Here is a 25,578-nt window from a genome sequence, read left to right as displayed (position 1 = left end):
CGTGTTTTTCCTTTGGTGCTTTCTGAAAAGCAACAATATGCAAAAGATTTATGAAACTGATCTTACAGTAGTAGAACTGACCAAGTGGGAGTGCTTTCTGAACTAGCAGTATTTTCATATTTTATTCCCTTACACGTGATGATGCTTCTCTCTTCTCTACCAAACTTTTGTGTCCCTACTTTAACAGTGTGCAATGGCATTGGAATAGGTGAACTTAAAGGGATCCTATCCATAAATGCCACAAACATCGACTCCTTCAAAAACTGTACGAAGATCAATGGGGATGTCAGCATTCTTCCTGTTGCATTTCTAGGGTGAGTTGCCTGCTGGTCATTGAGGACTGGAAGAGAGGGGCTAGGGGAGAAATTCAGGCAGATTCATTCTTCTCCCAATACCTCCTTCTGTTTGTTTCAGGGATGCCTTCACAAAGACGCTACCCCTTGACCCTAAGAAACTGGATGTCTTCAGAACAGTCAAAGAAATATCAGGTCAGTGGTGTGCGTTAAGCATGAGATGTTGTCTGCATGGTACTGCCAAAAACCTGAAGCAAAAAGAGGAAAGTTCTCCAAGTATGTGAGCGGAAGTGCACACAAATGGTTTCTGTCTCTGAGCTCGCAGAGTCACTTCTCACACTGGCGATCAGCAGCATCTTGCCAGTGTTACACCCACCCCACCTCTTGTCCAAGGTGTGTGGATTTTCCAGACCATCCCTCCTGCCAAATTGTCAGCCCAACCAGGGAGGTAGAAGCAATTCTCAGCTACCCAAGAAGTGTGTGGTGATGCAGGGGCGTGCTACTGTAGCTAAAAATAGCCAAGTGTTTCTATTTGTGGAAAACCTTTCTGCAGCTCCTTAGGGAACCATGTTCACTGTCTTGCATCATCTCCATGGAGACACCCTCCCCAGCCCAAAGAGCCCTGCCTGGAGATGAGCACAAAGTGGCCAAGAGCTACGAAGTGCAAGAGCGCTTGGCTGTGATCTTGCAGAAGTATCAGTTGAAAGTAATTTTGTTCATCCAGTTATAAAATGAATGTAATGTCAGAGCTGGGCCTGTCGACCTGACTCCAGGTCCACTTCTCTTTATCACTTTTGCCTGTCTTGTTGCCTTCAAAGCAGCAGAGTTTCATACAGCAGAGTGCAGTTTCCCAGATTCTTTCCCTCACCTTGCCTGAGCAGAGAAATTTGCTTGTCATAACAAATACACTCTGAGTTGCTGACTGTTCTGTGCCATTCCTGTTTTATGTCTACTTTTCCTCTTACCGAAGGTTAGCTCACAAAGGGAACAGGACAATGCCTCCTCATGCTGCCGGGAAGCCCACAGCCCCTCAAGCAGAGTGTTCTTGTGTCAAGAGCCATCACTGGCAGCTCAGCGTGGCAGATGCACAGCTCCTGACACGCTGTTCCCTGGTGCTCCTGAGCCTTATATTGGGCTAAAAAGTAAACAGTTTACAAAGCAGTGTTTACAAATGTCCCTAAAATGTCGTGTTTAATTTTGAGATTCTCAGAAAAGCACATGGAAAGCACAAGTGCCTTCTCCTGGCACAAGAGTAGCTCAAGAAGGACATTTCACCTCCAATACTGACTGTGTTTGCATTATTATTATATTTTTTTAATCTTTCCTTCATTTCAGGATTTTTGTTGATTCAGGCCTGGCCTGATAATGCTACTGATCTCTATGCTTTTGAAAATCTGGAGATTATCCGAGGCCGAACCAAGCAGCAGTAAGTAAATCACAGGCCAGGCTGCCTGTAAAAGGAGCTCTGTTGGGAGCTGCATTTCTCTGAGCACACCAAGGTGCCTAGCACTGGGATCTGTGGGTGTCACAAAACTCATGCAAAACAGGAAATAGCCTGCAAGGTGCTGAACACCATTTTGTAGCAGTGGGGTAGGCTCAAACCTGCACCTCTGTACTGTTTTTAGAACCTGCATCCAACACCCACTTGAGCTTGTCCTGAGAGGAAGAATGGCTTTGAGGACCAGCATAAAAGCTTCTCTGCTTACTGCTGTCCTTACACATCATTAATTTGATGGAGTGCGTGTGTCCTGCCAGATTTAGTTTAAAATTCCCATTAGAAAAAAGTGATTACACAGCAATACATTTGAAAACCAAAAGGTAAATGCTCCAAGTACAACCCTGTTTATTAATTCTCTTTTTTCCATGTCTTTTGTTTTTGTCTGTCTTCATTTCAGTGGCCAGTATTCCCTTGCTGTTGTTAACTTGAAAATACAGTCCTTGGGGCTGCGCTCCCTCAAGGAAATAAGTGATGGAGACATTGCCATTATGAAGAACAAGAACCTCTGCTATGCTGACACCATGAACTGGCGCAGCTTGTTTGCTACTCAGAGTCAGAAAACAAAAATTATACAGAACAGAAATAAAAATGATTGTAGTAAGTCAGTCTGCTTTCCTGCCCTCACAGAAGCTCATACTGAAATGCAACAGTAATTTGATGTAAAATTCATCAGTGATGCCGCTTTGTTGAAGACAATGAGGGAAAAGTGGAGTTGGTCCCACAGGGAATGTGGGCTTCATGGTGATTGTACATCCTGTTGTGGATGCAGTGAAGGACAGAGAAGCCAGCTCTAGACATCAGGCTTGTTTGATAAAGTTAATCACTGCTGCTGCTGTTGACAGCAGTGGTGCCTGGGCCAAAATCTAATTATTTCTCTTTCCAGAATGTGAATTTGCTACATATTGGGAATGTATCTCCTCTGGTACTGGTTTAGCTTTACTGTATGTCTGGTACGTGGTCACAGTGGATCTCATTTTAATTTTGAAAGGCCAGAATTTGCTCCAAAAATAAAGGCCAGAAGTCAAGCTTTGGGAATTAGGAAAATAGTGATTATTCCTCTTCTACACTACTGGGGTCATTCATGTCTACTTTGGAATAGTTTGAAAAAAATTGACTGTCAGGATGGAGTCATTTGCCATGCTCTGTCTGTCCTTTCTCTTGCCTTGAAGTTTATGGCTTCTCTTTTCTCAGCTGCTGACAGGCATGTGTGTGACCCCTTGTGCTCGGACGTGGGCTGCTGGGGCCCAGGACCCTTCCACTGCTTTTCCTGCAGGTTTTTCAGTCGCCAGAAGGAGTGTGTGAAACAGTGCAACATCCTGCAAGGGTAAGGGGCCTGTGGGCACTTGGGGGTTTTGGTTTTAGAATGTGTGTGGCTAGAAAGTGAGCAAGACATAGGGTCTCTCTTTGCATTGGATTTCGCTGGCTTGGCAGAGGTGTTAGCCTGAGCACTATACCCCCCCCCCCCCCCAAAAAAAAAATATATATATATATTCAGGGAATTTTTCAGGCCCAGGGAAAAATTCAGGCCCAGTGCTCAGCATTGCTCATACCCACTGCTCCTGGGCATCAGGCCTTCTGGGAAGCTATCAGCAGGCCCAGGGAAGCTAAGCATTACCCTTCCTTCCCAAATGGCATAAAGGAGTTTAAAACCCCCATGAATCCAAGCTATGCCTGTCATGGCAAGTGCATCAGGCAAGAGTCAGAGGCAGTTGTCATCATCAACTAGTCAACAACCACAGACTCAGTTGCAGAAACACAGCCACCTCCCATAGGCTTCCTTGCTGCAATGGCTCCCCTAGTTATTCTCAACGTGTTGGATTTGCTGAAATGCAGCATGTTTCAGGTCAGAGGGTACTCTGGGGTGCTCAGGGGTTCTTGCTGAAGGGATGGGGCAATCCTGCTCAAAAGCCAGGTGAGTGACTTGCCCCTCCAGTGTGCAGCATTGCAGTTAAGAGAAAATTAGGCTTCATCTGCAGAGCACTGAGTGCAGTAATTTCAGGCAAAAATATTGCTTCAGATTTTCTCAGGTTGAGGAAAGCATACCAAAATCTTTGTGTCAGGGCTATGGCTGGTTTTTTTTTCGGTCAGTTTAACAGGTGATGTAGGCCGGGAAAGCATGGCTAGCACCAAAAAATATGCTGATCTTCAGTAATGTGCAATAGACTAATGCTTTGCTATCCATAAATTTGTTGGTGTAAACACTTCTGCCTTTGTTTCTTACTAAAATCTTTGGTGTTAAGCAAGAACTTGACAGGATGCTGATGCCCATGATGATTTGTCTTGCCATTCAGCAGCTGTCTTTTTCATAAGTGAATTCCCTCCAGCAGCTTCTATGACCTGAAGGGTAGATCTGGGCATTTTTTGTGTCCTATGATGTTTAGATATAGTTTAATTAATAACACCATTACTTCAAGTGGAACAGCTTTATTGCTATTGAAACCATCTGCTCCCAACTTTCATATTTTAATGATTCATTGTGTGTTGTAGGGAGGGCATGCATTTAATTATCAGAGCACTGCTGTTTAACTTTCCTGAGTATTATTTGGAGCCTTGAAATGATTTTGCTTATCTCTTTGCATCACTACCATTTAAAAGCCCATGGAAATCTTTGAGAATATTCTGTGTCATTATCTTAAAATGGAAAGTAACCTCATTTGTGGTGTGTGGTCTGGAATGCCATGTGTTCCACTGCCATCCAAATTTTCCTTTCCCTTTCCTCCCCGTTGAGCTGAGAAAATGCCCCTGTTTTGCTGCCATCAGACAAGATGGTCCCTACACATCCTGTATCAGGACAGTTATCCCAATGGATTCATGCTGGGAAAGCCAGGAGGTGGAAAGACAAACAAATTTTAATCCTTACTACTTAGTTGAGATTTTATTATTTCTCTTTTTTCTTTTATTCTAGGGAGCCACGTGAGTTTGAAAGGGACTCCAAATGCCTCCCATGCCATTCGGAGTGTCTGGTGCAGAACTCCACTGCATACAACGCAACCTGCACTGGACCTGTAAGGATAGACCTGGCTTAGCAAACCAGTACCTTGGGCTGTGGTTCAATATGATGAGATAATCTTGAATTCCCATTTACCCGTTGCCACAGTCAGGCACAGATGGGGGAGAGGGGAAAAAATAAAGAGCAAGATCTGTTGTCAGGAGAGAAAAAACCAGGAGAGAGAACTTTAGGATGTGTTTTTCCCCCATCACATGTGTCATCCACATAGCCTCATAGTCTCAAGCATGGTAGAGTCTTTCTTGTGTCTTTGTGGAAAAAAAACACACACAAAAAAAACATAAGCGAAGATATAGTAACTTGATAAACATTTTGGGAATGTGTAGTTATTGAACAGCCAAGTTAGCATGAACAAATTACACTTCCTTATTCACAGGAAAATAGCTGTTAAAATAGTGGATTAATACAGTAGCTTGAAAAGACCTATTAAAATTGAGATTTAAAAAGTGCTTACTGGAAAGCACCCAGGAAGCAGTTTTTACTTAAAACTGTTTTTAACTAACTAGGTTAAAGTTTATAGCCAATGTTAAAGTAGTTGTAGGCATAAAGTATGATAAAAGAAAAGCAATCAAAACAAAATGATTGGATTTTCTTACTTTATACAGTTATATATGTGTTCATACTTACACAGAATACTTCTACAAAAGTCAAAACAGTGCAGTCTTGCCAGTCACTTGTGAATCTTTCTCAATGTTTTTTATATAATTTTTCTTTAATTTTCAGAATACTCTTATGTGTTATGAAATGTTTGGGTTGGCAACTGTGAAAAAGATTTTCATTTTAATCAGATAAAATTCATGTCTTAATGATAAACCTGTAATTCTTCTTAGTGCATCCTCTGTCTCAATGAGCCTTTCTCACTAACTGAAATCAAATCTCCTGTTTCCATCACAGATCCTACTCTGTGCTCCTTAGTCCAACTCTTTCAAACACCTCTTGCCATCTCCTGCAGCCTCTGTATTTGACCCTTGCCCATCAGTCTGAGGAGTGGCTGCTCAGCAATGTGAACTATTTCTATCCTCCCTTCCAATTGAGACCACCATTGCCTAAGGGATGCCGTTAACATTATAAACTAGTTCAGGTGGTGACCACCCCTTGTTCCATATTTGCCCAGCATCTAGTAATTAGTATATTACATTTGCCCTTAGATATTACAGTAATTAAAGGAATCTTCACATGGCATGTCTTACTGAAACCAACAGTGTGGATCTGGCGTGGGTTTTTTTGTGGGTTTGTTTTCTCTGTAGAATTTGACCCAGAATTACTGGTTTCCCTGACTTAAAATACTTACAGCATTCCAGGTGCTATTACAGTTGGAGTAAAAACATTTCTGCCAAAAATGGCCAGAGGCAATGCCTTTAAGCGCAAAGTAAATGCTATTCAAAGTAGAGAATGCATGGCATCCTTGGGTAGTTGTATTTCCTGTGCTACTCAAAGGCAGAGAAACCAGGAAAATAATGATTTGGAGCCAATACTTCAGAGAGAGATAAGCAGAGCCAGATCGATCATTTTAAATCATATGATGGTAGATTGCAGCAGGAAACAGCCGGGCCCTCTGCTTTTCAGCTTACCCTTTAATAGGACATTGTTAAATTATTCCCAATTTTAAATGAAAAATGTGAGCTTTCCCATCAGGCAGAGGGCAGGAAAAAAGAGCAGCAGGAACCATGGAGCAACAATCCCAACTTGATGAAGCATTAGCTTTAAACATCAGGTATTGCCCTTTGTACAGTCCATCCTACAAGAGCAAAAACTTGTAAGCATTTCAGGTAGCAAGGTAACGAAACCACAAAATGCTGAAAATGTTCCACAGTTGAATGCACAGATACTTATCTTCTGCGTTTCCTCCTGAAGTGTAAGGAGTGTGAGGAAATCATAGACGAGTTGTTTCTTTGCTTCTTTGCAGGGCCCAGACCACTGCGTGAAGTGTGCCCATTTCATAGATGGTCCCCACTGTGTGAAGACCTGCCCCGCAGGGGTGCTGGGTGAGAATGATACCCTCGTCTGGAAGTATGCAGATGCCAATGCTGTTTGCCAGCTCTGCCATCCAAACTGTACACGAGGGTGAGTAAAACCTTGGTCCAAATGGTGAAGAAAAAGTAAAAAGCAGAGGACCAGCTAGTTTCAGACTTTCTTCCTTCCTGACCAGTCCCATTTCAAAACATCACGAGCAAAAAATAGCAGGAAGTGGAAGAGGTCAGACATACGCAGGTAATGTAAGCAAAGTGCAGTGGACTTTGTAAATAGGAAAAGTTCAGTTGCACTTCTTTACATAGAAAGCAATTTTTTTTTTTTTTTTTTTTAATGCTCTAGGTCATTTCCACCTGGCTGGGCACAAGGTCCTCTGTTTTTGGGAGGAGCATCAGTGACATCTGGTGGATGCTGAGATCCTGGGGCATGTTTTTCCCTGCACCTTTTATTTTTTAGGAGGGAAATTCCAGTGGGGGCAGTGGGTGTACCACAGTGATTTTTTTTGCCTTTTTCTTTCCACATACTAGCACATCCCAGAGTTCTTTTTGCCTGTTTCTCCTATGACCGCTTGGGGATTTTGTACACCAGCTTCCTTCTGCTCTGCCTGTAGTACAGCTAAGAAAATGTGCTCCATTAAAGAGAGCAATGTCCTAAAAGCCCTGGAATTACCCTGTTCATATCCCCAGCAACTAAGGAAACACACCAGCTTGATTATTCTGCTCCATGTTGAGGGATCTGGTTTTCTCATGTGACTCTCCTAGAGTATGAGAATCAAATTCAGCCACAGCCAGTGAAGTGGAAGAACAAGAAAGGGAGACAGCACAACTGTAGTTACTAGAACTAGATGATGAGTCCTGCCTCCAGAGTCTCCACCAATGCTATGCCTTACTGGTGCGTGTGTTAAATACCAGGGGATTTTAGGGGTGGATGAGAATGTGGCCAGGGATCTGATACGGAAGCTTGCAGCAGCACAGTGCCCATTCAATGCCTTTGTCATATTCTAAAGGTTAATGAGAAATAAAAGAGAAAAATTCTTGTAAGGCTTTGAAAAGCTCGATGGTTTTCCATTTCTTTTATGACTGTGAAGTAACTTAGGCTGTTAAAACATGAGTCCCCTCTGAAGGGCCATGAACCATAGCAATGTGTTTGCATTACATCAAATTAAGAACTGTGGGTCAAGGAGAAAGTTGTTAAAATCTTGATGGATTTGGGAAATATATAGCTGTGTCTGAACCAGGACAAGGGAGGAAATGGTGAGTTCAGGGTGTAATACTTTCTGGGACTATACACAGCACTAATTTTCCAAAAAGCAGAGAAATATTTCAGAGACTACAACTGCTGCTAGGTTCCATCCATTACAACCATAAGATCTTGAGGCAGTTTATAACACAAGGTCACATTTCTCATTTTAGTTTCTGTGAGGAGAAGAAAAATGATTTGAGAATAGAAAAAAATGATTGTTTAGATTCTTTTAAACATGGATTGCTTATGTTGGGTGTCATCATAAAATTCCACATTAAGAAAGATGGTTATATTTAGTCTTGGATAGATATTTGTCACAGACTTTGTTTCTTCTTCAACTTGTGAAATGAATCAGAAAATTATGTGGGATTTGAAAAGCACATGCCGATCTATCATTTTCTTCCCAAACACCTTTTAACTTTATCCCACTAGACTTGGTATTGATGGATTTGTGTGGGAAATACTTTTCTAGAAAAAGAGCACAGATGAAAATATACACCTCCCTCCACTTTCGGGCCTAGAAAAATAACTGGTCAGTCATTCCTTAGGCCTCAGGTACTATTTTTTTGCTGTTAGGAAGTGCATTCTTTTGCTGTTAAGAAGTGCATGGAGGGTTTGCCATAGTAACAGAATTTTTAGAAAGAATTAACTTGAAGGAATATGGTCACATTCTGGAATAATGTAAGAGTTTTTATTATCACATCCTTATCAAGAGAAGTTACGCATGCTTTGTTACATTAGCATATAGAAATTCAGATCCAGATGATTGATAGGGTGTGATAGGCTGATGTCTTGGGTCCTAGATCAGTTTTCTTTTAACTGCCCAAAGAAAGAAGCCTGGTGCAAAGTGAGATACGTCTCCTGTGACCTTAGGCAAGCTGGTGGTTCTGCTCTGCATGTGCAGCCTCACATTGCTTAGTTACACAACTAAGCAAACAAAACAAGCTGTAGGCAGACAGGGAATGCTAACAGAGCAGACTCCCAGGATCCAGGAACCAGTATGCGCAGTACTTCCAGTATGTCCAGGACACCAGGATGCACATTCTTGCATGGGAGCCCAGTGAACTCACAAGACCTTCTAGATGCTGGGTCTTGGAGCACTGTGTTGGCCTCAAAACAAGCCAAATACATAGGGAAAGATCAGAGTAATGAAACCAAACAAATAAACAAAAACACAATAAAATGAGTAGTTACTTCCCTTCCTTACCCCCCTAGATCTAGATCACTCCATGAGATAAAATCTTCAGCTCCACCTGCCATTTTGAAATTTTTCTGTTTCCTCCTCTCAGTAAGAGGGAACTCAGAGCACTTTTCCTGGCATGGGTTTACTCCTTAACCCCTGCTTGACGTCCCTTGGAGCTGCTTTGGGATGATACACATTCTTTTAGTCAGTGCAGAGAGCAGATACCACAAACTGAACTCTCTCTTTGCTGTGCTCTGTTTTTCAGAGATGATATAATGCCCTCTGTAAGGCTCTCCTTCCTCGGTAGACACCACAAAGACCACAGTTCCTATGAAGAGCATACAGCTTGTAGCCCAGCAGCACTTAGGGAATGCACAGTGCCCCTCAAGCCTGTTAGAGCACCATGTGAATGCAGTCACTGTGTTTTCATCCATGTTGTTTTTGCAATAGAAAGTCTGGAAATTGGAATCTTTAGCTTCTCAGGACACCCGGATAATGCAGGAGGATCTGTAGCTGTGCATTTTTTTTGTAGCTTTCTGCCATCCTGTATTCCTCTTCAGTTAGCCCTGAGCTCGTCTTTGCTAGCACAAATGCCCACACAGAGCCAGAGCACTGCTGATAGCACACCGGCTACCACACAGCTGTCTCTGTGGCTGTTTATTTTTTGTGGCCTCAAAGTCTAAGCAAGCTTTGAAGCTGGTGGATAGGACAGTGCATGTAGAAACCAAAGATATATATTTAGAATAAAGAAGCAGGGAATCCAGGTCCATTTGAATACTGTGTATCAGTGTCCTCCCTCCATTCTAACACATCAAAAAAAGTTGTTTTAAAATATTTGTTATAATGATTACGTAGCACAACTATACCTCTGCGTAAAAGTTTCTGGAGCGGGGCCATTGTGTGATGTTTGTTAGAGTGTGTGATTATTATAAATACCTATGTTGATACTTGTGCTGCTCTGAAACATAAAATTTTCTTCAGTAGCACTCTTCTTAGTTGGAGTTCTAGGATTAGGTATGACAGAGCTAATATGTTAATGGCGTTCATTTGTTTTTACAGGTGCAAAGGACCAGGTCTTGAAGGATGTCCAAATGGGTGAGTATTCCATCTGTTATAATTAACAACAGAGCTTGAAAGAATGCATGTGTATTTACATTTCTGCAGTGTCTGGTGGATGCTATAACGTTGAGGCTAAAGCTTGGTAAAGTCCTGCTTCAGATCCGTATGAGGAAGTGACAGGCTCAGAGCTGGGGGCTTTTCCAGCCTGGAATCCCTACATCTCCAATCCCTCCATGCAGAGATGGACATTCATTCTTCTCACAAGATCTTATTTTGCATTGTTTGGCATCATGTCTTGCTCAAGAACATGCATCAAGTCAACAGGTTTCTCTGACTAAGAGAGGTATTTAGTTTCTAACCACTAAGTCATGCTATGGAAAGACAAATTCAGCCTAAAAATACTGTTAAAATGTGACTCTATTTAATAGTAATCCCCAGGGCAGCTGTGATGGATCTCCAGGTATAGACCAACAGACAACCTTGGGAAACCGGTTTTTCTTCTCAACTTAAGTCTGAAACCAACCAGACTCTTATAAACAGGCAGCTATCAGTACATGCAACACAGACTGTTCAAATGCTACCCAGCTTCAGTCATTTTGTACTTGGGGAGAAGGGCAGACAGTTTGAAGTACTGTGACCCATGCATCATTCCCTCTCCTACTGATGAGCTGTCAGCTTCATGAACGGTATTACAGCTGTGTATGCCTTCTCGATATCACTTTACCTGCACATATACAAAGCTGTAAGTACCTCATCTACATGGAGAGCCTTTTCTTTTCCCTCCTGCTGGTGGTGTTAAAATCACCAGGGTAAACAAGCAAGCTCATCTCTGCAAGGCTCAGCACTTGGCCATAGAAACATTTTTTCCAGTGAAAATTGGTTTCTTAAAGTTTGCTTTGCAAACATGGAACAAAACTGCAAATGCAGTAAAGAAAAAGGCACATAAATGGTAAATACAGGAGGCTGTGCAAAAACAATCTGCAGGAGGAGGGGATGGAAGTACAGTGGAGGTGGAGAAATCTCCACTGCTAAGCACAGCAAAAGTACAAATGGTCTCATATCACCTCAGTTCTTTTAATTTTTCACTGCTCCCTGGTGATCAATAAACACAACCACTGGGTGAGGAACTTTAAAATACTGTTGCTCAAGACTCCTGAATTGTCAAATTGTTCTAAGGAGATGTCCAATCAAAAATCAAAAAGGTATATGCAACCTCTGTAGGTTTTTCTTAAACCATACATCTAAGCATTTTCTTCTCTTTCTGCATCCCTTGTCCCTGGCAGCTCCAAAACCCCATCCATCGCGGCTGGAGTTGTTGGAGGACTCCTGTGCCTGGTTGTGGTTGGCCTGGGCATCGGCCTTTACCTGCGGCGACGTCACATTGTGCGGAAGCGCACCCTGCGCAGGCTGCTGCAAGAGAGGGAGGTGAGCACTGTGAACACATCTAGGACAGGCTGCTTTCCTGAGCTTCACTGCCGTGAAGCTGGACCACCTAAAACCAGAGAGTTGCAGCGCATCACGGATCTGCCTTGTAATTCAATAAGCCCTTGGCTTGGCTGACATGGCATCTGCCACACTTGGAAAAGAGGCAGTGGGCACCTAACACCTTCTCATTTAATCTCAAGTCCAATTTCTGTGGATATAATTTTCCAAAACCTTAGGGATTTAGATGTCCAAATCTCAGTGGCAATCATGGAGAATTTCTACTTGGGGAAAAGACTCTGCCTGAGGGGTGGTGTGTAATATGTTTGCTGATCTGTGCAACCTCCCATGTAAACCCTCAGCACTCAATCGTTTCGCCCTCCCGACAAGTCAAGTAACAACAGAAGAAAATCAATAAAGGAAAAAAGCTGGCTTACATATAAAAAAAAAGTGTTAAATATCTCTGTTACGAGGCCATTGCTACTGTTTGCAGCAAGGCTTAGATCAAATTTTAAAAACATCAACAGTCAATTCAACTTTTACTTTCCAATTTATAAAATAATTGTGCTCACAGTTTAAATTGTTGTTTTTAAACTTGGTGGTTTCGGAGAGCTACCTCCAGTATCATGGGAATTTCATCTAATTAAACAAGAGCAAACCTGAAAGGTTGCAGGTGGTTCTTGCACGTTACTTAAAACATTTTTATAATTTATATGCAAGTTGAAAAAAATAGTCTTATTTAAGATCTGTGGTAATCACACTGTTCTTCATGCCATATTTTTTAAGTCTTTTATGTCTTTATTTGAACAGCAGTATTCCTTCATTTTTGTTCAAAACAGCAGCTGCCATTCTGCTCAATTTCAGTGAACAGAAATGGTGTCGTGGAGATTATTTTGATTGATTTTAACGCTGAAATTTGGAACAACTCTAGTTATTTATTGCTTTAAGTCAGAATAGAATTGCCCTCACATAAACTTCAGCTGGAATAAAATGTTCATTATTTTAAATGAAGGATTATTTTCCTTCCACAAATTGTGCTGCTTGCTGTACTCCAACCTGTATATCCTTCTAAAGCCTTGTTATTCTGTCTGCACCAGCTTGTCGAACCACTGACACCCAGTGGGGAGGCACCAAACCAGGCCCACCTGAGAATTTTAAAGGAAACAGAATTTAAAAAGGTCAAAGTTTTGGGCTCTGGAGCTTTTGGCACTGTTTATAAGGTAAGATCATGATGTTTTTCTTCCCCTCTTCGTCTTGTTCCCACATGGAAAAGCCACCCAAACAAAGCAATAAACTGGGAGCTGAGGTTACTATTGTAGATTTTTTCACTAGCTTTCATAGCTTGTATGTGTTGAACTGGCAAAGATACTACTAAAATTGTCATTAATTGATTTATTAATTTGATAACATGATTTTTTTGTGTGTTGCTGAAGCTATATTGCTGAACCTAGGGGACAAAGGTATTTGTCAGTACTATTCAGTACTATTGTGTAGATTCACATATCCATTTATAAAGCTCTATTTCTGAAGCAATCTTCCAGCTAGGGCTGAGAACTTTGGAGTACAAACCCTATTGACCTCTGAAAACAAACACCTACTTCACTAGGTGCTGCAGCAGAGCTTCCTTCTAGCACCCAATGCTTTACCTCCCACATGAATGACCTCCTGATGCTACAGCTGTAGAGCATTGAACCAGTCATGACATAAACCTACCTGTCGCTGCATATGTTTGGGACTGGAATATTTGTAGGGGAGCTGCCATCTCATTGCACATAAGAAAATCTCAGGTTTTTTAATCCAGTGGTTTATAAATTGGAAGTGGCCAGGTTTTGCTATTACAATTGCCATGATGTGCTAATTAATTAGATTTCTATCCAAGTAAGGTATTCTTTATGCATGTCTTGGGCTATTCATACAGGTAATTGACAGTTTTTTTTGTGGGTAATTTTTCAAAAAAGTGTGGTAGAGGTAACAGAAAACGAAATGTCATTCTATTGACAGGATTCTTTTAATACCCACAAGACATAATGACTTTTTGCATATTGCTTGTCAAATTTTTGTTGTTTGCCTTGACTTCCCATTACTCGGAATATTTAAGTCTACTCAGAAGATTTAAAATGTATACATAATTGTGAGAATTAACCTGTTAGATATAAGAACTGAGTAATTCTTTGTACTTCATTTTGATAGGGACTTTGGATCCCAGAAGGGGAAAAGGTTAAAATTCCTGTTGCTATTAAAGAACTGAGAGAGGCTACATCGCCAAAAGCCAACAAGGAAATACTTGATGTAAGTGTTCATATTTGTTTTGCCAAGTTGACAGTAGATTGTGGATTTTTCCCTAAAGCAGCTAAAGGGATTTCAGAACTTCGGCTGGAAAGAAATATTAACTTCTCAACCAGAATTCTTCATATAAAAGTGCAGCCATAGTGCAGTTGTTTAGGAAATGCTTTTGTATCTCCTGTGAAGTCCTTGCTTGCAGTCTCAGCACTGATGTTATTTGTACTCACAGAGTAGGAACTGGCACATAAGGAAAGGTCAGAACTGTACATTTACACCTGAGGCCATTTTCTTTATTCTGATGTCTCAAGCCTTAAATTATGGCATTAATTGCTGCTGCAACAGTGCAAATAAGAACAATAAAAACATATCTAAGGATTTTTGAATCCAGATATTGCAGATTGTCATCACTTTGTTGCTCAGTTATAAAGGAATAACTTAACTGTTAATCCGTAAAGAAAAATTCCCAGCAGACTAGTTTCTTAGCCATGAACAGTGCAAAATTATCTCACTTCCTGAAAGAGGCGTGGGAATCTTACTTTCTTACTTGGATAAAACTTATGACTTCACAAAACAGGGAAAAGGCTATGGGGCACTGTTTCTCATATGCTTTCAGAGGGACAGAGATCAGCAGTTCTCAGATGACTGAGATCTCTGCTAGCACCCCTTGCCAGGTCCCCAGGAGCTGCTGACAACCGTGGCTAAACAACGTGGGAAACTACAGTCTGGAAACTGGCTTCCAGTTTTTGTCTCTGGACTTCTGGAACCAGCTTCCTAGCATTATCCCATGGGGAGAAACCACTTGTTTTCCCTGAGCCATTGGACAAGACACAAGCTGCACATACCCTTTGCCCCTAGGGCAGTCTCATGCTTCTCCAAGTCCCAGACCCACGTGGACCCCGTTACTACTCCAAATCATCCAGGGCAGGCTGCTGTCCTCCTACATAGGCTTTCCAGGGGTTGTTTCACTCTTCACAGTGATAAGGAGCACAGTACAGTCTTCACAAAGGCTGCTTTGCACTAAACTGTGTCAAATCCCTATATAGTGAAGGAAAGGTTAATTAATAAGCCTGTGGTACTGCATCCTGCCTTCAGCAGAGCAAGATACCCAAATGAAAGGGCAGTACACGCATAGGCTGTATGCTCTTGGTGATATCAAAATATTTTCTCCTGAAAGAAGTCAGAGAGATGACTCTAAAAGCGCTTTTCCTTTTGCTACACAACCAATTTTTTAAGGTCACTGAAACCTCAGAGATGATGACATCCAATTAAAGGTGACTACAGACACATGCTAGGCATTGAACCAGCGCAGAAGGTTTAGTTTCTATAATCCAGACAAGCTCTCGCTGACTTTTTTAGGGTAGGGCTAATTCAGAAGATTGTTGTTGAATACCAAGCATACTTGGAGCAGGTCAGAGCATACGCAGAGATTTCCAAGATAAACAGTTGAAACAAAGGCCCACTTTAATGTCTTGGACTACTTAGAGGGTTCCTGGCTGTACAATAGCTCCCTTCTGCTCCCCGTGAGGAGGCAGCGGCCCTATTTCTCTATTACCAAATCTGGATCTCTCTGAAAGCTGTGTGGCCAAATGCCCACTCCCCGCCTCCAGCTTCCATGCTCTGCCACCAGGCCAGCCCCACAGGGGCTGTGCAGCAGATGGGCAGGGAGCAGCTCTGAGTCTGCAGATTTCTTTTCCCGCTGCTGAAATTAATACAGCATAGAGCTGAATCCCAACTGGAAGCAACACTAGGAACAGACGTCCTTAAGTGGTACGGCTGCTGGGTTTTGAAGCTTACTGATATTAGTGTATTTTGCTCTGTGCTTCCATCTGAGCATCATATAGTGGATTCAGAAGGTTGTCTTAAAATGTCATAAATGTTTACATAATTAAAGAGCACATTGTATTCTTCTTTTATCTTATCTTGAGCTACTGTACTCAGCACTTTCCTTGACAAAGAATTGTTTTTCAGTCACCTGCTCACATTCTGCAGTTGAATGTGAGAGGTTGAGGATCCCTTATTTGAGTTCTGCTGGAGATAATCTTTAGTCTGGCTGCCTGGAGGCCACTTGGATTCCATTTGCTCTGAAACAAAGAAACAAAATGCAGAATTAGCACCTCTGAAGAAATGGCTTTATGTCATGTTTTGATTAGGCTGGCACGTCATGCAACTGTTCCAGGGACAGAGTGTATTGCTTAAGAATTAGGGTGATTTATTTATTGAACGTCATTGCTATATCTTTGTTTAAAAATAGTTCTTACCAGCTACACAGCTATGTGACATCTGTGGAAAGCTTGTTAGGTGATGAGCTTAGTGCTGTGGTATTTTATTTCTTAAGCTATTAGAAAATGCAGATTTGCTTCTTTCCCTGCCACAATAGTGCCCAGTCACAGTGGTGCCTTGACTATTAATTTTGGCTTCTGCTGACTTAATGCTGAAACTTTCAGCGGATGATTAGTTGGTGCATTCCAGATGCTGAATTAAGATGCTGACCTAAAAGCTCACCACATGGGAAAATTGCCATTTATTTTTTAATTGTATCAGTTTTCAATTGAAGGTCTTTTAAAATGTCCAGAACTGAAATACTGTAAATCAGATGGGTAATTAGTAAAAAAAAACTTCAGCTTTACTTTTTTCCCCTATTGTATGTAACTCATTCTTTGAGCTGGCACTTGACAGTGGGTCTCAATATAAATACAAATCCCAATTATAAATCCGTAACTAGTTTTTGCATTAAAACTTGTGAAGCCTGGGTGCTTTATCCCCCATGGCCATGTTAGAGGGTGTATTCAGTTTGTCTGGAGCATCCTACAACAGCCTCCCAGGGGGCCTCTCTCTTCTCTTAACTGCAGAAAGTACAAAGAAAGAGGAGGTACCTTGTTTACCTTACTCGGGGTGAACAGGCTTGAAAGAAAAGTTTTTCACGTATTTATGAAACTCAAATCCAAAAGGCTTTATTAAGGTTTTCATAAAATGTATAAATATCTTCTTGATACCATATCCAAATATTTTAGTCATGCATAAGGGAGTGTTTCACATCCCTTTCTTCCATTCTTTCTTCTCAGGAAGCCTATGTGATGGCTAGTGTTGACAATCCTCACGTGTGCCGCTTGCTGGGAATCTGCCTCACTTCCACTGTGCAGCTCATCACCCAGCTCATGCCTTATGGCTGCCTCCTCGATTACATCCGAGAGCACAAGGACAACATTGGCTCCCAGTACCTTCTCAACTGGTGTGTGCAGATTGCAAAGGTAAGCTGACCAGCTCGGCTTTGGGGCCAGCTAAGACCCAGGCTGCAACACAGATATCAGTCAATATGTCATGTGTTTGTTAACTTACCTGTCTGCACAGGTCTCTGTATTTCATCATGCCTCATGGTTCCTGGAGACTTGATACATATCAGTAAGCTGTTGCTTTGTTTTAAACAGTTTACCATTTTCAAGCCACTGTGCAAACAAATTGCTCCTAGGCAGCTTAATATTGTCACCAATGAAAACCAGACACCCAGTAACACAACAGTGATGTAATGAAGCTGTGGCAGAGAAGGGAACAGAATCTGTCAGTTCTCATAACAAAATGCTGCTTAAGTTACTGGATTTTTTGGGGCTGTGCCACAAGGCAAACAGTGATGTTAGATATACCTTCTAGCATCCCCTGGAGAATGACCCTGGCTTTTCAGGCTGAAATCTGTGTGGTCTGGGGATCAAAACTGCTGATTAATAAATACCATCTGACCGTGACATTCCAGGCACCACAGGGCTCTTTTGCAATTCATATACAATGAGTTGGTGCATGTAATTAAACTGAAATGGCCACAGTGCCAAATAACACCTCATTATCACACCTGGCACTGGTTACCTGCCTGTGCATGGAGCTAAAGAGAAGAGAAGCAAAGGAGACTGAAGTACAGCCCTTAGCGGCAGTATGCTGCGTGGAAGATGGTTAGATGTGGAAGAATGGGGCAAAACCAATAGCTGCAATTTGTGTAAGGTTTGTTGTGTGAGGTAGCATTATTTGCAAAGTCTAGATTCTTTAATGCTGCTTATTTCAGTAATACCAGTCCACAAGTTAACCACATGCTTACTGCCTTATTGATCCCTTGAGACTTTGTATACATCTCAGGCTTTCCTGGCCATGGTTTGCGTTCAGGAAACATGCTGAGGATCTCAGAAATGTATCCACCAAAATTATACAGAGCACATTTTTCATCTAGTTGTGTGTATTTTTTACAGAACACTCCACAGCAAATTAATTTATGTGTCCACCAGGAATGTGAGCTGCCATTATTCTGACTCTTGCTCTCTCATTTGAAACCAGTTACTGCTCTCTCCTGGTCTTTCTTCCTTTGGATGATGAACTGGAGGCCACATTTCCCTCATGTTCTTCCTCCTCCTCGTTCATTTTTAAAGTGGCAAAATCAGTCCCCAGATTGATCCTTGGGGCATCACATTTGTTGTGCACCTGCCTGAAACGTTACCGTTCACAACTGTTGCTTCTTTTTTATTTTCTTCACATCAGTTCAGCATTCACCCATAGCAACCTCTACCCCCTCCAGAGCTCCTTGACCTCCAGCATCCTCCTTTGTGTTGCTCCATACTGAAGTTCTCCTCAAAGCGCTTGTAGATCATGCATATGGCTTTTTCCCACCAATGTGTCTGGTGTTACTGCTGCACTGATAAAGTCATGCCCAATATTTTGACTTTCTCTGACTCTGAAAATGGGGAGAAAAATTGTGGCCAATATAATTGTGCCTGGAAACTAACCAGAAGGAAACAAGTTCACTGTGAAGTTTATTTTTGTTTCTGTTTCCACAGCTTTGAAGTAATTTCTCTTTGTATCTTTCACAAATGTTATCTTTTACTAAGTCATGTCTTTCAGACAAAATGTTATGGCAGAGTATATCCACACCATGTGCAGAAACACTGTGAAGTAGCTTTGAACATGTTAGTCTCACTCTTAATGATGAAAAAAATGGCTTAAATCCAGGGCTTGCACACAAATAGAGATCTGTTGTACTTTCTGCATGAGCAGTTCAACATCTTTGGTGTATGCTTGTGCATGTGTACAAGTCCTTTGGCTATCAGAGTCTTAAATAGCTTACTGTGAAATTGATATTCTGCTTTTCAGTAGCTTTGAGTCCTTACAAGTCTCTGCAGCAATACATGCTTAGCAGGAAATTTTTGCTCCACTGGGGTGAGATTTTGTAATTTTTTTTTAAGATAGTTTTCTGTTGGCAGCTCAAGATTTTTTCTCAAGAGCTCTGCTCAATAAAGATATATTTGTATAATTAAATGCATGCTCACAGTGGCATTGTGCCAGTCTGTTTGGGTGGTTTGTTTTGGCAACACAAGCAGCTCTTACCACAGGGGTATAGTTCTGCTGAGAAAATGCAGTGGAGGATTCACTGGTGGTCCAGGTTAACAGTGGGCTTAGGATTGGGGTGGAGTATGGAGGGAAATTACTCTCTCCAGTACCGCTGTCATCACATTTTGCTCATTTTGGTGTTAATACTGTAGGCTAGAAGCACTTTTTAATTAATTTAATTAATTAATTAATTTTAATTTAATAAAAATACAAGCACATAACCTACTGCCAGCAGAAACCTATGGACTGAGAATAATTGTGGTTTTTAGAAAGGATCTCACAGGAAACTTAGAAATCATGATTTTTTTTTAATTCCATGCACCATGAGATTGGAGTTGAGGGAACAAAGAATAATCTCTGTGGTCAGAGAGGCAGATGTTGATTCATGCCTTAAAAGTCAAACCAGCACAATTAGCAATTTTATCTGTCTGAGAGATCTGCAGTCACTCCAGAGAAAAGTCCGTTCTTCCTTGAGAGAAGTTGTACCAAAAAAGCACGTATGCTATGGCACTGAAACTGGAAGAACTTGCCTTTACAAAGAGGACTTCAAAATAGGTGCAACTCTGAGCTCAGACATTAAATGAGGGGTTTTTTTTTACTTTTTTCCTTTTATCGTGTTTGCAGAGAGATGCCTGCTTGCTGTCATTGAAAAGGCAGAGTTCATTGTAACAAGGCACAGAACTGGCAGCTTTGAATGATGAATTTGTTTTTGCTTGGACTCTTCTTCCAGGCCATTTGTATCTAGATTCTCCCAGTGAGGTTGGCATGTGTGTACAGGGATGGTGATGGTCACCATCTCTCCTGTGCTACCCTGAGGTCACAGGAGTTGCACAACTGCAGCTGAAAGATGGGTTTGTCCACTCATTTGACAATACTATGCTGATTTTATATGTCTTGAACTAAGTCCCAGAGGAACCACATCCCCTGCTATACCTCCCACCATCCCTTTTTTCTCCATGATTCCACTTGAATACAGACCCACAGAAAGGTTACTAGAGGATAGTACTGTAGCCACCTCCTTCTCCACATAGTACATGCCCTCTTCCTGCAATCAGCATCACAAAATTCAAAGCAGCAACTCCTTCTGAAAGGGGAATAGTTTACCACATGTGGTGTGTATACAGTTACCATAGAGCAGCTGAAGTTTGGTAACTTATTTGTGTGCCAAAGCCCAAAGTGTGTGAGCAAGAGCCTACCACCAGTCTGTTGTTTTGCAGGGAATGAACTACCTGGAGGAACGTCGCCTGGTGCACCGTGACCTTGCTGCCAGGAACGTCCTTGTTAAGACTCCACAACATGTGAAAATCACAGACTTTGGGCTGGCAAAGCTGCTTGGGGCAGATGAGAAGGAGTATCACGCAGAGGGAGGCAAGGTAAAAGGCACCGGAGAATGAACCATGGCCTGTTCATTGGTGTTTGTGCTCATGCATGAGCCTTTCTGTTAAAAATAGGAAAAAAGAGAGTGGGCTTTTCAAAAGGCTCAGCTGCAATCTCAGCTTGCTGCCTTTGAAGCCTGTGGAAGTCTGCTGAGCACAGCCAGAGCAGCATCAGGCCTGTGTGACTGCAGTGGGAGCAGAGAAAGCAGAGCAGCAAGGGCTTTTGAAATTGCCACCCTGAATGTTTGGGAAAAAACAAGGTTATTTAAAAAACAATAAAAATAAAAGCATATATCAATTCATCACATAGCCAATGCCAATAACACTGTGCAGTTTATGGAGAGAAAGGGAATGCCATATATTTATAGCAGAAGAAAGACCTGTCAGACTTGGTTCAGCCAGCCTTTATGTTGTACTACGTGCCGATGAAGGGAATGTGTACTGCTGAGAAATTAACAAGAATCTGCTTCCAAATATTGCAGTGACCATAAATGGAAATCAAATGAGTACAAATCAATCCTTGTCATACAGTCGGAGACTGGATTTTTATTCTGTTACAACAGGAGAAGGTTAAAAAATTAGTAATTTAACTGTTAAAAATATGGTAAAATTAACTTATAAGAGATATTTATAAAGGCTCAAAAATTTCACAAGTTTCCAGACTAAACATAGTAAATGAAAATAGTAACAAGGGACTCAGAACTTGGCTGCTTTACCAGTCAAATAATTGTGTTGTTTCATAGTGTTTTTCAAACCCCTTCTACAACCAAACCATTGACATAAACACCACCTGGTGGTAAATGTTGCTGATAAAATTTGATTCAGCATCTTATGGCTAATTTGTGGATCTTCCTAGGTTCCTATTAAATGGATGGCATTGGAGTCAATTTTGCACCGGATTTATACTCATCAAAGTGATGTCTGGAGTTATGGTGAGTCTAAAAGGATAGTTATAGTTTTTGTAGATGTGTTTTGAACAATGTGAACAATTGCAATAACATTGAATAGAGTTCTTTATTCTTCCTATTATCCAAAGATTGAGAGATTAAACCTAAATAATGGGCCCAAATCACCTATTCAACTAAGTAAAATTCCCACAAAACTGAGCAGTGGTGAGGTGTAAGACGTTTTGCAGAGTATGCTTCCACATGATGAACCCTTCCCTGACAGGAGCTGCAGGTAGGAGACTGCACTCCTCCATGTGGTGAACTTCTGCTGAAGCTTTCCTTCAGCATCTTCATGTGCAATAGAATGAGACCAACAATAAAGCAGTATAATGACAGGGAGGCCATAAAACCATTGGCCACACTGCCAGTCAGCATAAATCATTGTAACTCCACTGTCTCCTCTGGCACTACTTGAGGTGATGATAAAACTTACTTTGTCATGGTGGCCTAAAATGATTCAGTGTAGTTGCAGAAGGGTAGGCAGTATGGTGTGTGCTCTCAGGGAACTGAGAGGACAACAAAAAAAGAAAAGCAATTGATACCTCCTCAAATAATTCACTTTATTCTTTGTATAAAAGAAAGAGGAGCTGAAAGGAAACTTCAGAGCAACTTGTTGCAAAATTTCCACTCTGTGGTGAAGAAGTTTAGTACAAATGGTGAGATGCTTTATCCTTTTAGAAAAAGTACAGTCTCTGGTCCTCTTAATCCATTTGTGTATCTTGGCATCCAAAGTCTCGTTTTGTATCCTAAGCTACTGGACAATCACAATAGCTACATCACAGAGTATGTCATCAGCAAACAACACTGAGGCAGCTGGTTTACACATCTTTCAATGACTGCTCTTGCTCATCTCAGGAGAGATTGTTATAAACAAAAAGGCAACTTCCATTTTTAAATCCCCTTCCTAAGCTGGAGTCAGGAGTCTGTAACCTGTATTTCCTTTCTTTCCTGCGGGACCAGAAAGTCTGTGGGATGTTCAACACTGAGACACTAGTTGCGATTAAAAATAAAGGAAGGCAAGATGATTTCAGACTGTTTTATTAATTTGTATATCTTTGATATCATGGCAGAAAGTTCTTTTCCTGAGTGAGGATCTGTCAATGCACTGCTTCTCTCAATTGACAAATACATCTGGGCAAGCTACTCAGCTTCCTCCAAATTTCTGTCACTGTCTTCTCCTTTCCCTGCAGGTGTGACAGTTTGGGAGCTGATGACATTTGGGTCCAAACCTTATGATGGGATCCCCGCAAGTGAAATCTCCTCTGTCTTGGAGAAGGGCGAACGTTTGCCTCAGCCGCCCATTTGCACCATTGATGTGTACATGATCATGGTCAAATGTGAGTTCAGCGTATTTGTGGGTGCTTTCCTAAGCCCAATTAGTGGCACAGTTGCCTTCATCATGTAGGCATTTCTGTATACTGTATTCTTGGTGATGGCATGGAAATTAGGTTATGTGAAAAGAGCAATGACAGACTGCATTCTTGCACCTCATGCCTTAGATGGGAATAGAGGGCATGATTTTGTTAATTGCTAATTCAGCCAACTAATGGTTTTTCACCATTCACACTGCTGGATGATGCTGTCAATTATTTTAAAATGTCAGGCAGTATAAATTAGTACAACACCATCCATGTTACCTGATACTCTGGTTTTAAACATCTAGAAAGTAAAATGAACAATGACTTCTCCAGGTTCAGCCTTAGTTCAGTAACACGCTGTCAGGTAGGGCACACTGAAGGGCTTCTGAACCTCAAACCCCTTTTTCATCTACCAGCTGCTAAAATGTCAGATTGTAACCTTGCTTCCTAAGCCAAGACTAGGCTGCATCCCTGCCAGTACTGTTTGTGAGGATACTGAGAGGCAGCCCACTAGGTGGCATTTAAGACCTTCTCACTGGAGCAGACTGTACCTGTTGCTGAAATAAAAGCTGTGCTCCAACAAGCACCCTGTAGTACAGCAGTTTTGGGTAGTCCTGGAGAGCCTGTGCATTGCTGTGTTGGGACAGGCACTGTGCAAGGAGAGTCTGATCCTGTGTTCATTGTGGTGAGGAGGAAGCACATCCAGACACGTCCATCTGCATCCATCAGCAGTGCTCAGACCCATAAGCATTATCCTGGAAGTCCCTCCTCAGCAATGCTGAACCCTGCTGATAACTCAGCCCTACCAGTTTGTGGTAATCCAGTCACAGATCTTTGAAAGCTCTGCACCACAGTGTGTCTCCAAATGCTGAGATTTTCTGAGGCCTGGCAGTTCCATCCATTGGCCTTCTTTAAAGTCAGGGCAGAGCTAGAAAGCAGGCATTTTTCCAGGCACCCAATTGGGTACCTCTTTGCTTATAAAACACTACCAGTGGAGTGTCAGTGTCCTCTTTCATACCATTACACTAAATTTAAAAGCAAGAGCCTGTGAATGCAGGGTTTGAGCCTTCCTTCTTCCACAGGACTCAGTGGCACATCAGAGGCTCTGATCAGACCCAGTGTACAGGCTGCAGTGCAGACACTGCTGAAGCCATGCCCTCTTGTCTTTTAGAGAAGAATTTGGGATTCCCATTCATCTCCTTTTATAAACAGAGAGTATAAACTGAAAAGTTGGAAGCTATTACACACAATTTTTTAAAAGAAACTATATTTAAACACGTGCAATTAAAAGATAAATTCAGACACAGTAGATGCTACTTCTGCAACAGCAGCATATTTCCAAAAAGTCTGCTCTCTCCTAAAGTGAGAAGAATGTCTTTAATTGGTAAGAACTGCATTGGAAGTACTTAGCACAGGATCATATTTCCAGCATGACAGAAAGCCACTGGCATTGATGAGATTTTGTCTAGTGCAGATTATCACTTTGCTCCATCACTTTTGTATTATCACTTTGCTCCTCCCTCCATTACCTTGGATAAGCTGCTTCTTATGAGTTCTCTCAGACATACTAAGATTAACCTTTCTTACTTTTAATTTTAAACAAGTGTCTATACATCACCTCATCTGTTAGTTGATATTGGAAAGTGTGAATTTCCTAAGTCATCTCACATGTAAAGCTACCAGTATCAGTATTAGAAATCTCTTCTATCATTGATCCACACTAAGCTGTAGGACTTGTACTTGTTAAAGTCCATTTACTAGTTAAACACAACTTAGGTATGGTTAATCTTTCAAAACAATGTAGATGTTGTAAATTTTAGAAGAAATCTGGTACAACGTAGAAAATTGTAAGTCTTCTGCTTTAGATTTCCCAGGATTTCATGAATTAATGCGGTAAGGAATAGGTCAATTTACAATATATCTGCAGGCACCTGCTGAAGACCATTTGCTTCTCCTCCTTCAAGAGGTTTCTCAGAGCAACCTAATTTAGACTGATCCAGACTGGCCCCCATTAGCTGTCCTCAGGACTTGTTCCTTACCGTCACATTGTAGGACCTTCTGTCCAAGCACAGACAAGACAGGAAGAGAGTGGACAGGCTTATCCTGGAGCTTGTCTGGTCTTGGGACTTTACTGCCTCCTTTATGCTTCCCAAACTGCCAGAATGTGATTCTTAAATGCTGACACTCACATCAGCTAGTGTCTGGTTAATTAATTTTTTATGGTGATCTCTTACAGGTAGCTGCTTTCTTCTTACCATGCATAGCACTGTTCTTTTAGCTGTTACACTTTATTTCAGACTCTGTGTCTGATTGCTGAAACAATTTCAATTGTGTATTGCTCTCCCTGCTGTCCCTTCAGGCTGGATGATCGACGCAGACAGCCGTCCCAAATTTCGTGAGCTGATTGCAGAGTTCTCCAAAATGGCTCGTGACCCTCCCCGCTATCTTGTTATACAGGTACTAAATACAGCAGTAACAACATGTCTAATGGACATTTAATATCAGGCCCAGAATGATTAATAATGCATAGGAAATCAAATTCCTATCCTGGATTGGACAAGTTTTCCACATAAAAGAT

The 25,578-nt window shown here is 41.5% G+C and overlaps 1 protein-coding gene across 1 annotated transcript in view; it reads left to right on the top strand.

Moving 5' to 3' along the window:
• EGFR (epidermal growth factor receptor) overlaps positions 1 to 25,578 on the top strand; it is a 148,495-nt gene that overhangs the window by 120,286 nt on the left and 2,631 nt on the right. The window contains exons 9-24 of the mRNA XM_021385464.1: positions 188 to 314; positions 415 to 488; positions 1,629 to 1,719; positions 2,189 to 2,388; positions 2,983 to 3,115; positions 4,697 to 4,796; positions 6,705 to 6,862; positions 10,254 to 10,289; positions 11,537 to 11,678; positions 12,773 to 12,895; positions 13,866 to 13,964; positions 17,021 to 17,206; positions 20,537 to 20,692; positions 21,552 to 21,627; positions 22,833 to 22,979; positions 25,360 to 25,457. Of these exons, the coding sequence (XP_021241139.1) occupies positions 188 to 314; positions 415 to 488; positions 1,629 to 1,719; positions 2,189 to 2,388; positions 2,983 to 3,115; positions 4,697 to 4,796; positions 6,705 to 6,862; positions 10,254 to 10,289; positions 11,537 to 11,678; positions 12,773 to 12,895; positions 13,866 to 13,964; positions 17,021 to 17,206; positions 20,537 to 20,692; positions 21,552 to 21,627; positions 22,833 to 22,979; positions 25,360 to 25,457 (1,946 nt within the window). The remainder of the gene's footprint in view (positions 1 to 187; positions 315 to 414; positions 489 to 1,628; positions 1,720 to 2,188; positions 2,389 to 2,982; positions 3,116 to 4,696; positions 4,797 to 6,704; positions 6,863 to 10,253; positions 10,290 to 11,536; positions 11,679 to 12,772; positions 12,896 to 13,865; positions 13,965 to 17,020; positions 17,207 to 20,536; positions 20,693 to 21,551; positions 21,628 to 22,832; positions 22,980 to 25,359; positions 25,458 to 25,578) is intronic.

The sequence above is a fragment of the Numida meleagris genome, chromosome 2 (assembly GCF_002078875.1).
Source record: "Numida meleagris isolate 19003 breed g44 Domestic line chromosome 2, NumMel1.0, whole genome shotgun sequence".
Lineage (NCBI taxonomy): Eukaryota > Metazoa > Chordata > Aves > Galliformes > Numididae > Numida > Numida meleagris.
The sequence above is the reverse complement of the archived record's forward strand: the minus strand, read 5'-3'. Positions and strand labels throughout refer to the sequence as shown.